Consider the following 14000-nt stretch of genomic DNA (forward strand, 5'->3'; position numbering starts at 1 on the left):
GGGTTTCCTGGGACAACTTCGGTGGCAGAAGTCCCTTGTCTGGTGCTGTGTGCTGCCCCCAGCACGTGCCCTGCCATGGGGCCTTCCCTAGTCTGAAACCCTGTGATGGAGACTGTTGCCTTGTCTTCGTACAAGTATACAGTGGTATTTTAGTGTGTGGAACTGAAGTGTACATGTTTCACAGCATCTTTCATCAAAGTTAACCAGGGAAGAATCTTTTTTACTGATTTCCCTGGCTGACCCCGAGTTATTGTCATCAGCACTTTGCTTATGCGGGTATTCAGTGAATGTTTGTCAAATAATTTCTCTTTCCATGGCCCTTTTCAAAGGTTTCTAGGCCATGATGAAGAAGAGGTTTCTTGTGCCCATTTTATGTTTCTCTTGTACTTTTATTTCCGATAGCCTGGTGCCTATTGTGTGTTTGCCATAATATCTCTCCCATTAGACTTCAAGTTCTCTAAAAGCAGAGACTCTTTGTTTTGTTCACTGTTTTGTCTCCAGCTCTCATCACAGCATCTGGTGTATTGTAGGTGCCAATATGTCTTTAATGAATGAACAAATGAACAAGCCAGAAAACAATCAATAAACCCAACGAATAACTCCTGCCTCCCTCTCTAATGGTTCAAGCTTTTAAAGACTGGAGTTTCTAACTTAGAAAAGCCCCAACTCCATCGTCAAGTAATTCAGAATTTTGCTTCCTGACCTGAATAGGGTATTCCAACTCTAAGCTTAAGGAATTGCTAAGTAAGATTTTTGGTCAGCAAAGCCATTCTTTCAGATCCTATGTAGCTTTGCTGTTATTAACCAAGAGAAAACTGATGTTGCCAGAGGCCACAGTGGTGTTGTGAGAATATCAGAGCTGTAGATGTGAGGGTAGCTTTGCAGTTGTCGCCAATCACTGAATTCTGGGGCTACCTGGAAAACACTGTTCAGTTCAAAATAACAGGGGCTCTGGGATAGATTGCTGGATTCCAGAGCAGCTTGAGCATCATTAGTTTTCTGTTTTAGGTCTTAGTGATTCTGAATCTGAAAGACTCAAAAGGAAGAGATTCCAAGAGATTTGAAGCAGAGGAGAAGAGCGTTTTACATTCAAAATAAAATAAATCTGAAGTGTATAAAATGACAGAAGCTTAAAAAGCATGGGTTGTAGGAAGATTTTGAAGCTATGTTTCAAATGTGTAAGTGTAATCATATGTAAATATCAATGCAGATATGCAAGTGTTCCTTGTAATTTGCAGCCCTGAAATGTAGATTAAAAGCATGAAATGACTTTTTTTGTTTTTTTTATATTCAGGTAATTAAAGTGTAGAAAGATTTGTAGTAGAAGATCTGAATATAATTCACATGAATGAAAAATAGTAAAAGTGCTCAGTCTCATGAATGTCATCTGTCTTATGCAAAATATTGCAGTGGCGTAATTTGTTTTCAGTATCAACTTTGAAGGGTCTTCCTTCTTAGGATTTAGGGTTATTTCTGAAGTTGAATGGTTTGGAACACTTGTAAATGTTGGCCTATCTCTAACAGTAATGGTAGCAGTTGTTTCAACTACAAAGAGTTATATCACCAAACAATAATAATTATTAAGAAATTCTTTTGTCTGCAAGTATATGGTGTAATTAATGGCTGCCATAGGCTTCCCAGGTGGCTCAGTGGACCAAAGCAGGGGACGAAGTTTCAATCCCTGGATCAGGAAGATCTCCTGGAGGAGGAAATGATAACCTGCTCCAGTATTCTTGCCTGGAAAATTCCGTGGACAGAGGAGCCTGGCAGTTTACAGTCCATGGGGTCGCAAAGAGTCAGACACGACTTAGCAACTAAACAATAACAACAATGTGCTCTGAAGTTACCCTGCTTGGATTCATCTTTATCACTTTGTAACTAAATCTCAGTTTTCTCATCTATGGAAAAAGAAACTTACTTGATAAGGTTACATATTAAATGAGATTATGTATATAAAATACATTAGCATAGTTCCTAGAAGATAGTAAACTACCATTACTGCTGTTATTCTAAGCACTTTCCTGCTGTGGGGCGTATTCATGTCTTACTGATGTATGAAATTAAGACAGAATATAAGATCTCAAAAAGCAAGCTCTTGATCAGTAAAATAGAATGGAATTTTCAGCTTATCAACTGCATCATGCTCATGCTCAATCGCTCAGTCCTGTCCAACTCTTTGCGACCCCATTTTTTTTCAGGCAAGAATACTGGAATGGGTTGCCATTTCCTCCTCCAGAGGATCTTCCTGACCCAGGGATCAAACCTGCATCTCCTGTATTGGCAAGTGGATTCTTTACCACTGAGCCACCTGAGAAGCTATAAACTGCAAACATATGATTCAGTAAGCTGAATAGCCTTATCCTAAGGAGAGGAAAACATGGCCTTTGCGGAGAAGAGATAAACTAGGATTATTCCTAGGTCTATGTTTTGACTACTAGCAACTTTATCTTTGAATGCTGCCTGGTTTTTATTGTATGTTCTCTAACATGTCTTAACGATGTTGGCAGTCATATGAAAGGAAAAGCTGTGTGCTATGTGTTCTTGTTTTCAACTTGTACGGTAGGAAGTACCCTGCCATCATCACAGCAGGTGGGCTCAGCTGATAAGCAAATAGGGAAAGTAGCAGTGATGCCATTCTTCTCCTTAAGATATTGAAGTACCGTTCATCTTGGCTTCATTTAGTCATAAAAGATAGACATCATTGCTGCACTCCAGAAAAATGAGTACATCTGTCATAAGCTATCTGAACAGTATAAGTGTATTGAATTTTTTTTTTTTTTAGAATTTACTCTGTTTAAAAATAAAATGCCTTTTTTATGAAACAAATTGTATACAAACCACACCTGAACTTCATGCTGCTTACCTTATGGCTATACTTCAAATTGTTCCCTAACTTCCTTTCTGGAAAATCATTAATAATAATAGTAAATTCAGGAAAAATAAACATCAAAATACTGTCTCCAGTCCCCCAAACATACCCTGTATAAAAAGTCCCAGTGTGTATATTTACTTTCCTATACTAGTCAAGAAAACGTGGTTGTGCTTCATTACCAAATATTGACTCTGTTAGATTTCAAGTGTGAATGTGAAATATATGAAAATGTTTCCTTAGAGTAGAATGAATTGGCCAGCCTAGAAATTCTTTCTTTAATGAGACAGTAACATAAGAAAATGTTTTGTTATGTACACAAATTTGGAAACTTTCTCTGCCCAGCTGTGTTATAAAATCAGGTATATTTCCTTGACCTCAGTGATTTTCTTTTTCTTTTTTTTTTTTTTGCCAATAGGTTTCTCCATGAATAAAAGAAATTTTTATTACTATGCCTTACCCTATCACATTTGGACTATAAATTTCATTGAAATTATCATCATGATGTGTAGGAAAAGTCTAAGTTTCACCCGACAGGTAATAACTGTTGCTCTCCAAAGGCAAGAGAGGAAAACCAGCCTAGTCAACTAAACATTAGTTGTGATAAACAATCTTTGGTCTTCTTATATTTTTAAGAGGTAATGATGCATTCAGAATGCACATTAGAACTTCCTTATTGTTTCGGTACATTCCCATGATTTCATAGTGCACTTTAAATCTCAGCTTGTTATTGATACAGATCAACAAAATGTAAGCCTGTAGTTATTCCTGTATTTTTAGAGCTTTTCTTTGCATGTAGTTTTGTTTAACACGGGTCACAGTAATGGATCGTTTATACAAAGTAATGAATTGCTTCCCGTTTGTGCCAGCTGATTTGATCAGTCCGAAGTTCCTTAGGTGCTGTGGGTTACATAACTAGTATGGAATCTGTATGGTACATGTTTTAGTATGACAGTAACTGTATTAACCATTTATATTCTCTAAATCTTTGAGGACATTTTACTAAACACAAGGAAGCTGATTATTTTGAAGTGAATAAACTTGAAACTAAAATAAACAATGAGTTACCTTACAGAGCACATTTACCAGACTTCTTGGAAAACAGATTATTTTCATTAGTTAATTGTTCTGGCTTACTGTGGATTGGCCAGGGGAAAAAAAAAAATTCTTTCTAACTTTCCCATTTTAAATGTTTGTCATGTGTTTTAGCGTATTTTCCTGCTTTTATGAGCAGAGTACAATAGAACACAATTTAGTTTTACTTTCCTGAAGAATTTGTAGCACCTGAAAGGACTAGTTCTGAATATTTTCTCTTATCTCTGGTGCCATTATAAATGCAGAAGGTTTAGAGGGTTAGGATTAAATGTACTGACCTCACGTTATTCCCTAGAATTATTTTTTTAACCAAATCCCTGATAGTAGTTGGTTTGGTTATTTACTAACATGGTTAAAAGTTACTTGGAGGGAAAAATTAGATTAGAGTTGAATTGTTAAATTGTAGTTAGTGGGGATTGCATTATTCAGTGATGTCTAATTTTCAAACAAAATTACCTTTGTGATTTCAGGATAAAAAGTCCAGAGAACATATGAGCCCCAAGGCTTAGAATGTCTCCTTTGAAGCTTGCTAATTCCCTTTTACTCGCAATTCCAACATTTCAAAGAATAAACAGAATTAGAACACCCTCATTATTAGCACATGCAGATCTACTTAACGTTCATTATACCATAGTATTCCATTAGATAGATATATCATAGTTTATGTAACCAATCATAATTATGGACATTCATCTCCAGTCTTTTGCTATTCTAAATAATTCTGTTCTCCAGTTTTCCCAGCTGCATTTCAGTTCAGTTCAGTCACTCAGTCATGTCCGACTGTTTACGACCCCATGGACTGCAGCACACCAGGCTTCCCTGTCCATCACCAACTCCCAGAATTTACTCAAACTCATGTCTCATTGAGTCAGCCATCCAACCATTTCATCCTCTGTCGTCCCCTTCTCCTCTCGCCTTCAGTCTTTCCCAGCATCAGTTCTTTGCATCAGGTGGCCAAAGTATTGGAGTTTCAGCTTCAGCATCAGTCCTTCCAATGAACACCCAGGACTGATTTCCTTTAGGATGGACTGCTTGGATCTCCTTGCTGTCCAAGGGACTCTCAAGAGACTTCTCCAACACCACAGTTCAAAAGCATCAATTCTTCGGTGCTCAGCTTTCTTTATAGTCCAGTTCTCATATCCATACATGATTACTGGAAAAACCATACCTATGACTAGACGGACCTTTGTTGGCAAAGTAATGTCTCTGCTTTTTAATATGCTGTCTAGGTTGGTCATAGTTTTTCTTCCAAGAACAAGCATCTTTTAACTTTATGGCTGCAGTCACCATCTGCAGTGATTTTGGAGCCCCACACAATAAAGTCTGTCACTGTTTTCATTGTTTCCCCATCTATTTGCCTGAATTTATGTATCAACTTTTTTCCCCCCTCCTCCACTGATACTTTTATCATAAATTTAATTCCTGTATATGTTCAGGTCTGTTTCTAGACTCATTTCTGTTCCTTTGAGCTGTGTGATCCTTTTCTGATCATACAGTTTTAACTATCATGGCTTCATAATGTGTACTGTCAGTAAAGCTGATCTCCCCTGTTTCTCTTCTTTTTCAGAATTCCTAGGTTTAATGTATTTCATTTTCCAGATGAACATTAATATAATTTGTCAAATTTCAAAATAAAGATCATCTTATTTAGTATTTAATTGGGATTGACTGAATTGAATTGATCAGTTAACTTAGTGGGAGAATTCATATCTCCTTTGCCATGGAAAAACAAATGTCCCTTTGGATTTTAAAGTTCTCTTTAGATAAGTGTAGTACATTTCTTTTTATGTTGGTGTTTAGCTATTATTTTTATACATGAGATTTTGTTAATATTTTAAACATAAATGAAAAATAGTCATTTTACCTTCCAATATTTCTGTTGTTCAATTGCTGTCATGTCTGACTCTTTGCCACCAATATTTCTAACTCTTACTTTTTTTTGATCTTGAGAAATTTCACTGATACAGTACTTCTAGGACACTAGTAAGGATGCAATAGCCAAAGTAATCTTATTGAGATGGAAGTCAGACCCTTCAAAAGCTTTTCAGTGACTCCGAGTGGAAACCAAAGGCCCGTTAGACCATCCATCCGCTGCTGCCCCTGTGATTATGGCGGTCACAACTGAGCTGCTTTCCTTTCACACACTCTGCTCCAGCTGTACTGTCCTCCCTGCTTTTCTCTTTTTGTAAATTATTTATTTATTTATTTGGCTGCACTGGGTCTTAGTTGCAGCACTCAATGTCTTTAGATGTGGCATGTGGGATTTAGTTCCCTGACCAGGCTCCCTGCATTGGGAGCACAGAGTCTCTGCCACTGGACCATCAGAAAAGTCTCTCTGAAGCAGCAAATTAGGTTCTATCTTATGGCCTATGCACTTGCTCTTCCCTCTCCCAGAAAACCTCTTTTTCCAAATATCTTCTGCTCATTCCGTAACTGCCTTTGCATAAATGTCACCTTTCTCTGAAGCCTTCACTAAACACCTCGTTTAGAGCTACAGCTCCACTTCCAGCAGTTTCTAGTCTTTTTTCATTATCTTCTGTCTTTCTTACCCTGCTATAGGACTTGAAACTTACTAGTATCATCTCTTAATTACTTAATAATTATATTTTTATAAATGAAACTCATATCTATATCCAATGCAGAGAGCCAAATATACTCAAGGCATTTTTGAAGAACAAGAAAATGGGGTTTAACTTACTCTACCAAATACCAAAATCTAAAGCTTTAGTAAATAAGACATTGCGCTCTGGGCACAGAGTTAGAAAAGTAGGTCAGTAGAACAGCTTAGAGAGCCCAGGAAAGGACCTTTCACATAGAGGATTTGCTACAGCAGTGTCACAGCAGAAAAGCAGGGGGGGACTGCCTCTGCAGGTAATAGTGCTGGGACAGTTGAGTGACCATATGGAAAAAAGTTGTTAGACCCATATTTCACACCACACGTAAAAATCAGTTTCAGGTAGAGTATGGACTGAAAAAGTGAAAGACTAGGCCATCAAACTCATGGAGATATTACTGAAGAATATTGGCTGCCAAGGAGCCTGCAGTGACTGTACTGTGGCCAACCTGGCTTCCTTACCAGATCAGGTTCCTATAGCTCCAGGTGGGACTAACAAAAGAGAGCCCAGCTGAAGCTCAGAAGTTATCTTTGCTGCCACTGCAGCTGCTAAAGAAACCTGCTCTCCAGCCTCCAGGGAGAACTGTTCTGCGCAATGGGGAAGGAGGCCCTTCTTAGCCCTTCAGCTGGGAGGACCCTGCAGGGCAGTACCAAAGATTGCTCCATATAAACCCACCCCTGTGTGCAATCTCTCAAGTCCTAAGAGCAGCAGAACATTTGTAGCTCTTATAGGAATTAAAGGACTCATGACACTAAAATTACCCAAAAGACAGGGGAAGAAATCTGAATTTGAAGGTATAAAGTCAGTGGTTAACGGTAGCACCTCTCCAGTTGCTAAAAGATTTTTTTTGTTTCTCCCTCTCAGACTCTTAAAAAAGCATGCTGTTTGGTATCCAAGTGAAATGCTAGAGCCCTGAATCAAACTGTTACCATTAGACAACATGACGAAATTTATTTTCTGTGTGGAGCTCCAGACACCCACCAAAGTGATTGTACTTACAAAAACTGAAGAGGATAGGCTAGCAATTATGCCATAATAAGTGTTCTTGTTGATCCACATCGGTAGTACTTGGTATATTGTTAGATTTCTTAATTTTTGCCACTCTGAAGGATATATTCCACATGTCTAAGAGAGACAGCAGCCCTGTTTGAACCATTGGGAGCAGTCCTGAAGAATATCTCTGGACAGAAAGGTGAAGGTGAAGCAGTAGCTTGCCTACTATATGTGGACAATGAGAATAGGGAGACCTGTTCAGGAGCCCTAGAGATGTCAGAAGCTGTTCGGTTCCTTACTGATACTTCCTGAGACTGATGATAACTATCATTGGGATGCTTGTGCTCTGTACTCTGCCTACCCTGTGTCCTCAATGCAGTCATCATCATGGGTGGGTCAGTAATGCTGTATCCCTATGTGATGCTAGAAGGGGACGAAGAAGGTGACCAAACACCTGTAAAGCCCTGGGATTCCAAAGTTGATCTCATTCCTCCTCTGTGTTCAAATGCATTGAGTTGGAGTTCACTTTGGAAGTGGCATCCAGGGAGAATAATTCCTTTAACTGACTTTTCTTATCCAGTCAGACTTCACAGAGACCCCGTAACCTTTGTGTGACTCTCTATATAACCTTTGTGTAAACCCACTGAAACACAGTCAGCTGGCTCTGACTGTAGGACTCTGGATCATCCCTGATGTTCTGGAACCCACAATGATCTGCATCACAAGCATCCATGAATGCTCCATAAGGCCTTGATTCAGTACAGTCTATCCAGCTTCTCCTCTGATTTGTACTTGAGAAGATGCCAAGGTCACAGAAACTCAGTGTTCATTCAGAAAGCACATCATGAGCATTTTGCAATGTGTTGTTACCAATCCAGCATTTTAAAAATCATCTGAAAAGGCTATGGTTCTCAGCTCCCAAAGAACATCTTTTATTTAGTCATCACGCAGGCCTCAGGGAACAGTATATTCTTACTTAGGTGACAGAGAAGGACATCTAGAAGAGATCAGATTATTGTGACTGGAAAAGAAACAACGAAAAGATCTCAGATATTGTTGAGAGAAAAGGAAAAGCCTGTGGAAATAGCTAAGCCCTTAACTGCTAGATATGACCAAGGAAAAATAAGAAGATATGATTAGAAAGAAGGGTCCTCCACAGTTTTTACCCTCAAATCCCTGTTCTATCAGTGAGAGGGACATGAAGGCAGAGTGACAGGTGTTACCTAATCAATGTAAGGTTTGGTCAGTGCCATCAAATAGATTATTATGAAAAAAGACTGTCGATGTTAGAAGGCGAAAAAGAGACTGAGTCCACAAAACCCCACCTTTACTATCAGGTCCTACCAGGAGAAATACATCCAGTTCATCCAGAAGGAGGAATGTAAATACTTAAAAAATAGTAAATCACTGATGCCCAAAATCAAAGGAATAGACTCACAAGTAAAGTTAAACCCAGCCCAAGGCTTAAATCCACATTGTAGAACAGATAAGAAGCAGCATTATCTAATTTCTGAAAAATCTAATTTCTAAAATATTTTTTGAATGAAAAAAATAATATTTTCATGATTTGAGGTTGTAGACGAATTTCTTAAACCAAGGACAGAGAACCGTAACTGTAAAAGAAAAGACTGTTAAATTCAATTGTATCAAACGTAAGAGTTTACCTCCATTAAAAAAAAAAAATAAGAAAAGGAATGAACAGGCAAGTCAAGAACTACAACAGGACAAAAGACTGGTATCTAAATTAAAAATACCTTCTACAAATCAATAATTTAAAAAGACATTCTAATAGAACAATGTGAGATTTAAATAAGACATTTTCAGAGGATATATAGAAAATGTTCCCAAAACTTAAAAAGACATAAAAACCTTAAATCAGAGCCATAACGAAACACCTCCAAATACCAGGTTGGTCAATTACAATTATAATTACAAGGTTTACCAGAACCAAATATTCGGATATATAACACTATGAACCCTAATGTCTGATGGTATGTGTGTATACTTAGTCCCTCAGTCATGTGTGACTCTTTGCTACCCTATGGACTGTACCCTCACAGGCTCCTCTATCCATGGAACTCTTCAGGCAAGAACACTGGAGTGGTTTGCCATTCCCCTCTCCAGGGGATCTTACCAACCAGGAATCAATCTCAGGTCTCCTGCATTGCAGGCAGATTCTTTATCATCTGAGCCACCAGGGAAGCCCATGTCTGATGGTAGGGGAGTGCACTGGTACAAGTACTTTGGAAAACTATTTGGAACTCCCTACTAACCCTGCAACTAACATGTGCAACCATATGTCCTCATATTTCTACTTTGAGATGACATAGTCAACAGAAATACATGCCCAAGAGACATGTGTAAAAATATTAGCATATTTTTTAGTAACAACCCAGATACCTATCTGTAAAATCAGTTGTGTTGTGTTCTTACAATGGAAAACTAGGTAGCAAAGGTAATGAGCTATTTCTATATGCATCAACAAAGATGGATCTTATAAACAATGTTGATTGAAGGAAGTAAAATAAAAACACACTGCATGATTACATTTGTTTCAAGTTCACTAACAGACAGAAATTAACTATGGTATTAAGGGATAGGTGTTAGTCTGCTCGAACTGCCTAACAAAATGTCATAGACTGGGTGGTCTAAACAACTGACATTTATTTTCTCAGTTCTAGTTTGGAAGCCCAATATCAGCATGCCAACATGGTCAGTTTCTGGTGATACTTCTTCCCTGGCCTACAGATGGCCATCTTCTCTCTGTGTGTTCTCCAGACCTCTTTTCCATATGCTTTTGGGAAGAGTGCAAGCTCTGGTGTATGTCCTTCTAAGGACACTAATCTTATCCATGGATTTAAAAGGGGCTCACTGGTAAAGAATCTGCCTGCCAGTGCAGGAGACAAACAGGTTCAATCCCTGGATCAGGAAGATTACCTCGAGAAGGAAATGGCAACCTGCTCTAGTATTCTTGCCTGGAAAATTCCATGGACAGAGGAGTGTGGCAGGCTACAGTCTGTGGGGTCAGAAAGAGTTGAACATGACGGAGCAACTGAGCATGCATGCTTTATTGAGGTTGAATCAGTTGTTAAAAATATATTTTATCCTGAGCTTCCCTGGTGACTCAGTGGTAAAGAATCAACCTGCCAACGCAGGAGACACAGGTTCAGTCCCTGATCTGGGAAGATCCCACATGCTGTGGAGCATCTGAGTTCTTGTGCCGCAGCTATTGAGCCAGTGCTCTAGAGCTTGGGGAACCACAGCTACTGAAGCCCTTGTGCCCTAGAGCCCGTGCTCCACAACAAGAGAAGCCACCACAATGAGAAGCCTGCACATCACAACTAGAGAGTAGCCCGCACTTGCCACAACTAGAGAAAACCACGCAACAAGAAGACTCTGCACAGCCTATATAAAACACACACACACACACACACACACACACACACGAGCCTGACAGACTACAGTCCGTGGGCTGTGCGGAGTCGGACATGACTGAAGTGACTAAGCAGCAGCAGCATGTATACATATGCTCCTGTTGAAGATTATCTTTGGCTGGTAAGATTACAGAATAGATGAGCTTTTTAAAAGTGAACTATCTCCAAATATGAATAAAAGAAATTCTGACTAGAATAGAGTATTTTTTGTAGTTTTAATCTCTTTGGGCATCATTAGTCAAATTGGTAAACCACTAAAATGGTAAATTCATTTCTACTTTCAGCAATCCTTCAAAGGGAGTGGGAGTTGCTGTCATACTCAAGAATTTATCTAGGTATCTGACTTCCTCCTCATCCTGAAAATTAACCCCTTCAGCTTGAGGGACATCTTTATATCTTACCCAGATTGGTTGAGGGCTGAGAAGGCAGTGGATGGTACTTCTCAGTCTGAATAGATTGTTAGCCATGTTCTAAAACCTAGTCATTTGTGGATATTATATAGAAGAAATGAGAAAGCAGTAACTTATCCCTTAGGAAAACTTCTCATCAAAATTTTTTTTTTTTTTATTATAGGTAATTCGCTCCATTCTGCTCTTTCCAACAATTGAGCGAATGTCTGAGTCACCCAAAGGCAGGTTTGCCACACCTCTTTTGTGCTGGCTTCGCTATGCTCTCTATGTTCCTTGCTACTTACTGCTTAAACCATGGCCTGAGAAAATCAAGTCCTTGGTGATCAGAATGGCCCTTCAAATGATGGACATACCAAGGGAATTTTCTTGTCTGAATACGTTGGAACCGTTCTGCCTTGGTAAGCACATTTTAAAATGTATATGTTTATTCTTATATCAGAAAGTGTTAAGAGAATAACCTCAGACAGTAGGTGAGTCTCAAACAAGATATTATTTGTTATATTTTTCTCCCCAAAGTTTAAAACTAGAAACAAAATGAAAATAGTGAGGGATATTCTAAATGACAGAGAAGCCTCATCAGGCTTTAATTTTAAACCTTATCCTTCTGATTCTCTACTGTAGCTTCAAGACAACGAGAAAGAATTCTTCTCTATCTACTATATATGGAGTCCTTACAGGAATCCATGGTGTTGCCTGTTAAGCTCAGTGTATAAACTACAAAAATCAGCACAAGGAAACGAGGCCTAATATCCCCATAGAGTGAATAGACTATGATTTTGCTTTGCTCTTTAGAAGTTTTTGGAGAGATTTAAGTTATAAAAGTAATAAATAGTAGTCATGATAATATAACATTGGAGGCTTTACTGATTATAGTTTCTGAATATGCCAGGGAATGTTTTTGGTACTTTACTGTTTAGCTTCAAATGTTATTTTTTAAATGTAATTTATCTTTTTAGTTAGTACTAATTTATACTATATTTACAAATGATTTTAATAATAAAATTATGCTACCTCCATAGGCTACAAAATGGAGATAATAATATCCTGTACCTCAAAAGATTATTACAGGATTAAATGTGATAATGTATGCAAAGTGCCTATCTGATATTTTATTGATAATAAGCCTCCAATGAATGATACAGCAGCAATTGCAGCAGCAGCTAATAGGACTGTTCTAAGCTTTTACCTACAGTCCTCAGAAGAACTAATGAAGTTCAGGTATTCCTGTCCCCATTTTACAGATGAAGATACTGAGGTGTCAGAGAAGTTACATGGTTTGCCTGAAGTCACACAACTAGTGGGTAGTGTTCAAATTCCAGCAATATGCCACTGTGTTAAGCTTCCTTTCACTGTAGCTGCTGCCGCAGTCTCTTTGCTCCAGTCAAGCATAAAAGCAGGACTACTGTCTAAAGTTTATGGTGCTCACCTGCATTGATTCCCACAATTTCATGTGCATGGTGAATTCATAAACAGGTCACACCCCTACCTTTATAGTTATACACCCACAGATGATGCAGGACGTGTTTTCCTAAATAGCAAGAAGCAGTCGTCACAAATACAAAGTTCAGTCTATTTTCTGTATTTATGGATTTGCCCCCCCAGCCATGTTCTACCAACACCTATTGTTTATTATAGGCTTAGCAAGGCAGAGGCAGATAAGATAGGGAGAAGGGAAGCCAGGCTTGGAACAGTCATAAAAATCACCGAAGATTGAAGTTGGAGATGTCCCTTGAGGACCTGCTGGCCCAGCCCCTTATTTTTCCCTCATAGAAGAGAAAGAAATAGCCTAGTAAGTGAAAATGGCAATGACGGTAAGTCAGACACCCTCAGTGGAATACCTAGAATTACCACTTTAAAATCTACATAAGGAGACATATTTAAAAAAAAAAACAAAAACACTATAAGTAAATCAACATAGAATTCTAAAACATTCAGTAACACATAGACAGGGCAGAGAAAGAACATAGAGAAAGAGAAAACAGATAGCTATCAGAAAATAAATAATAAAATGGCAAACAAGCTCTAACATTACCAATAGTTACATTAAAGTAAATGGTCAAAATGCACCAATTAAAAGATAAAAATTGGCAACATGAATTTAAAAACATAACCTGAGTATATGCTATCTTCAGAAAATATAGTTAAAGCATAATCATATAGGTAGGTTGAAAGTAAAAGAATGGGAAAAGATGCATCATGCAAACATTAATCAAATGAACCAGGAATGATTATATTAATATCAGATAAAGTGGTCTTCAGAGCAAAGAAAATTACCAGGAATGGAGAGGGACATTACATAATGATAATAGTAAAAGAGTTAGTCTACTAAGGAGTCATAGTAATTCTAATATGTGTATGTACAAAACAAGTGTGCTGCAAGATACCTGAAGCAAAAACTGATACAACTGAAAGGAGTAATGGACAGATCCACAATTATAGCTGGATATGTAAATACCCCTCTCAACAATCAGTAGAATGATAGGACAAAAAGTTAGCAAGGATATAGATGAATTCAGCAACAGTATCAACCAACAGTATTTAATTTATAGAAAATGGCAACTCACTCCAATATTCTTGCCTGGAA

The 14000-nt window shown here is 38.2% G+C and overlaps 1 protein-coding gene across 7 annotated transcripts in view; it reads left to right on the top strand.

The window, feature by feature from the left end:
* LDAH (lipid droplet associated hydrolase) overlaps nucleotides 1-14000 on the top strand; it is a 94210-nt gene that overhangs the window by 55280 nt on the left and 24930 nt on the right. For 4 of the 7 annotated variants that reach the window (XM_070451238.1, XM_070451229.1, XM_020898271.2 and 1 more), the window contains one exon: nucleotides 11580-11814. The exons of 2 other annotated variants lie outside the window; for them this stretch is intronic. In XM_070451238.1, the coding sequence (XP_070307339.1) occupies nucleotides 11580-11814 (235 nt within the window). Of the gene's footprint in view, nucleotides 1-3287; nucleotides 3401-11579; nucleotides 11815-14000 lie in introns of those variants that run through there. One more of the 7 variants, XM_020898275.2, reaches the window with a different exon arrangement.

This window comes from Odocoileus virginianus, chromosome 2 (assembly GCF_023699985.2).
Source record: "Odocoileus virginianus isolate 20LAN1187 ecotype Illinois chromosome 2, Ovbor_1.2, whole genome shotgun sequence".
In the NCBI taxonomy this organism is placed as follows: domain Eukaryota; kingdom Metazoa; phylum Chordata; class Mammalia; order Artiodactyla; family Cervidae; genus Odocoileus; species Odocoileus virginianus.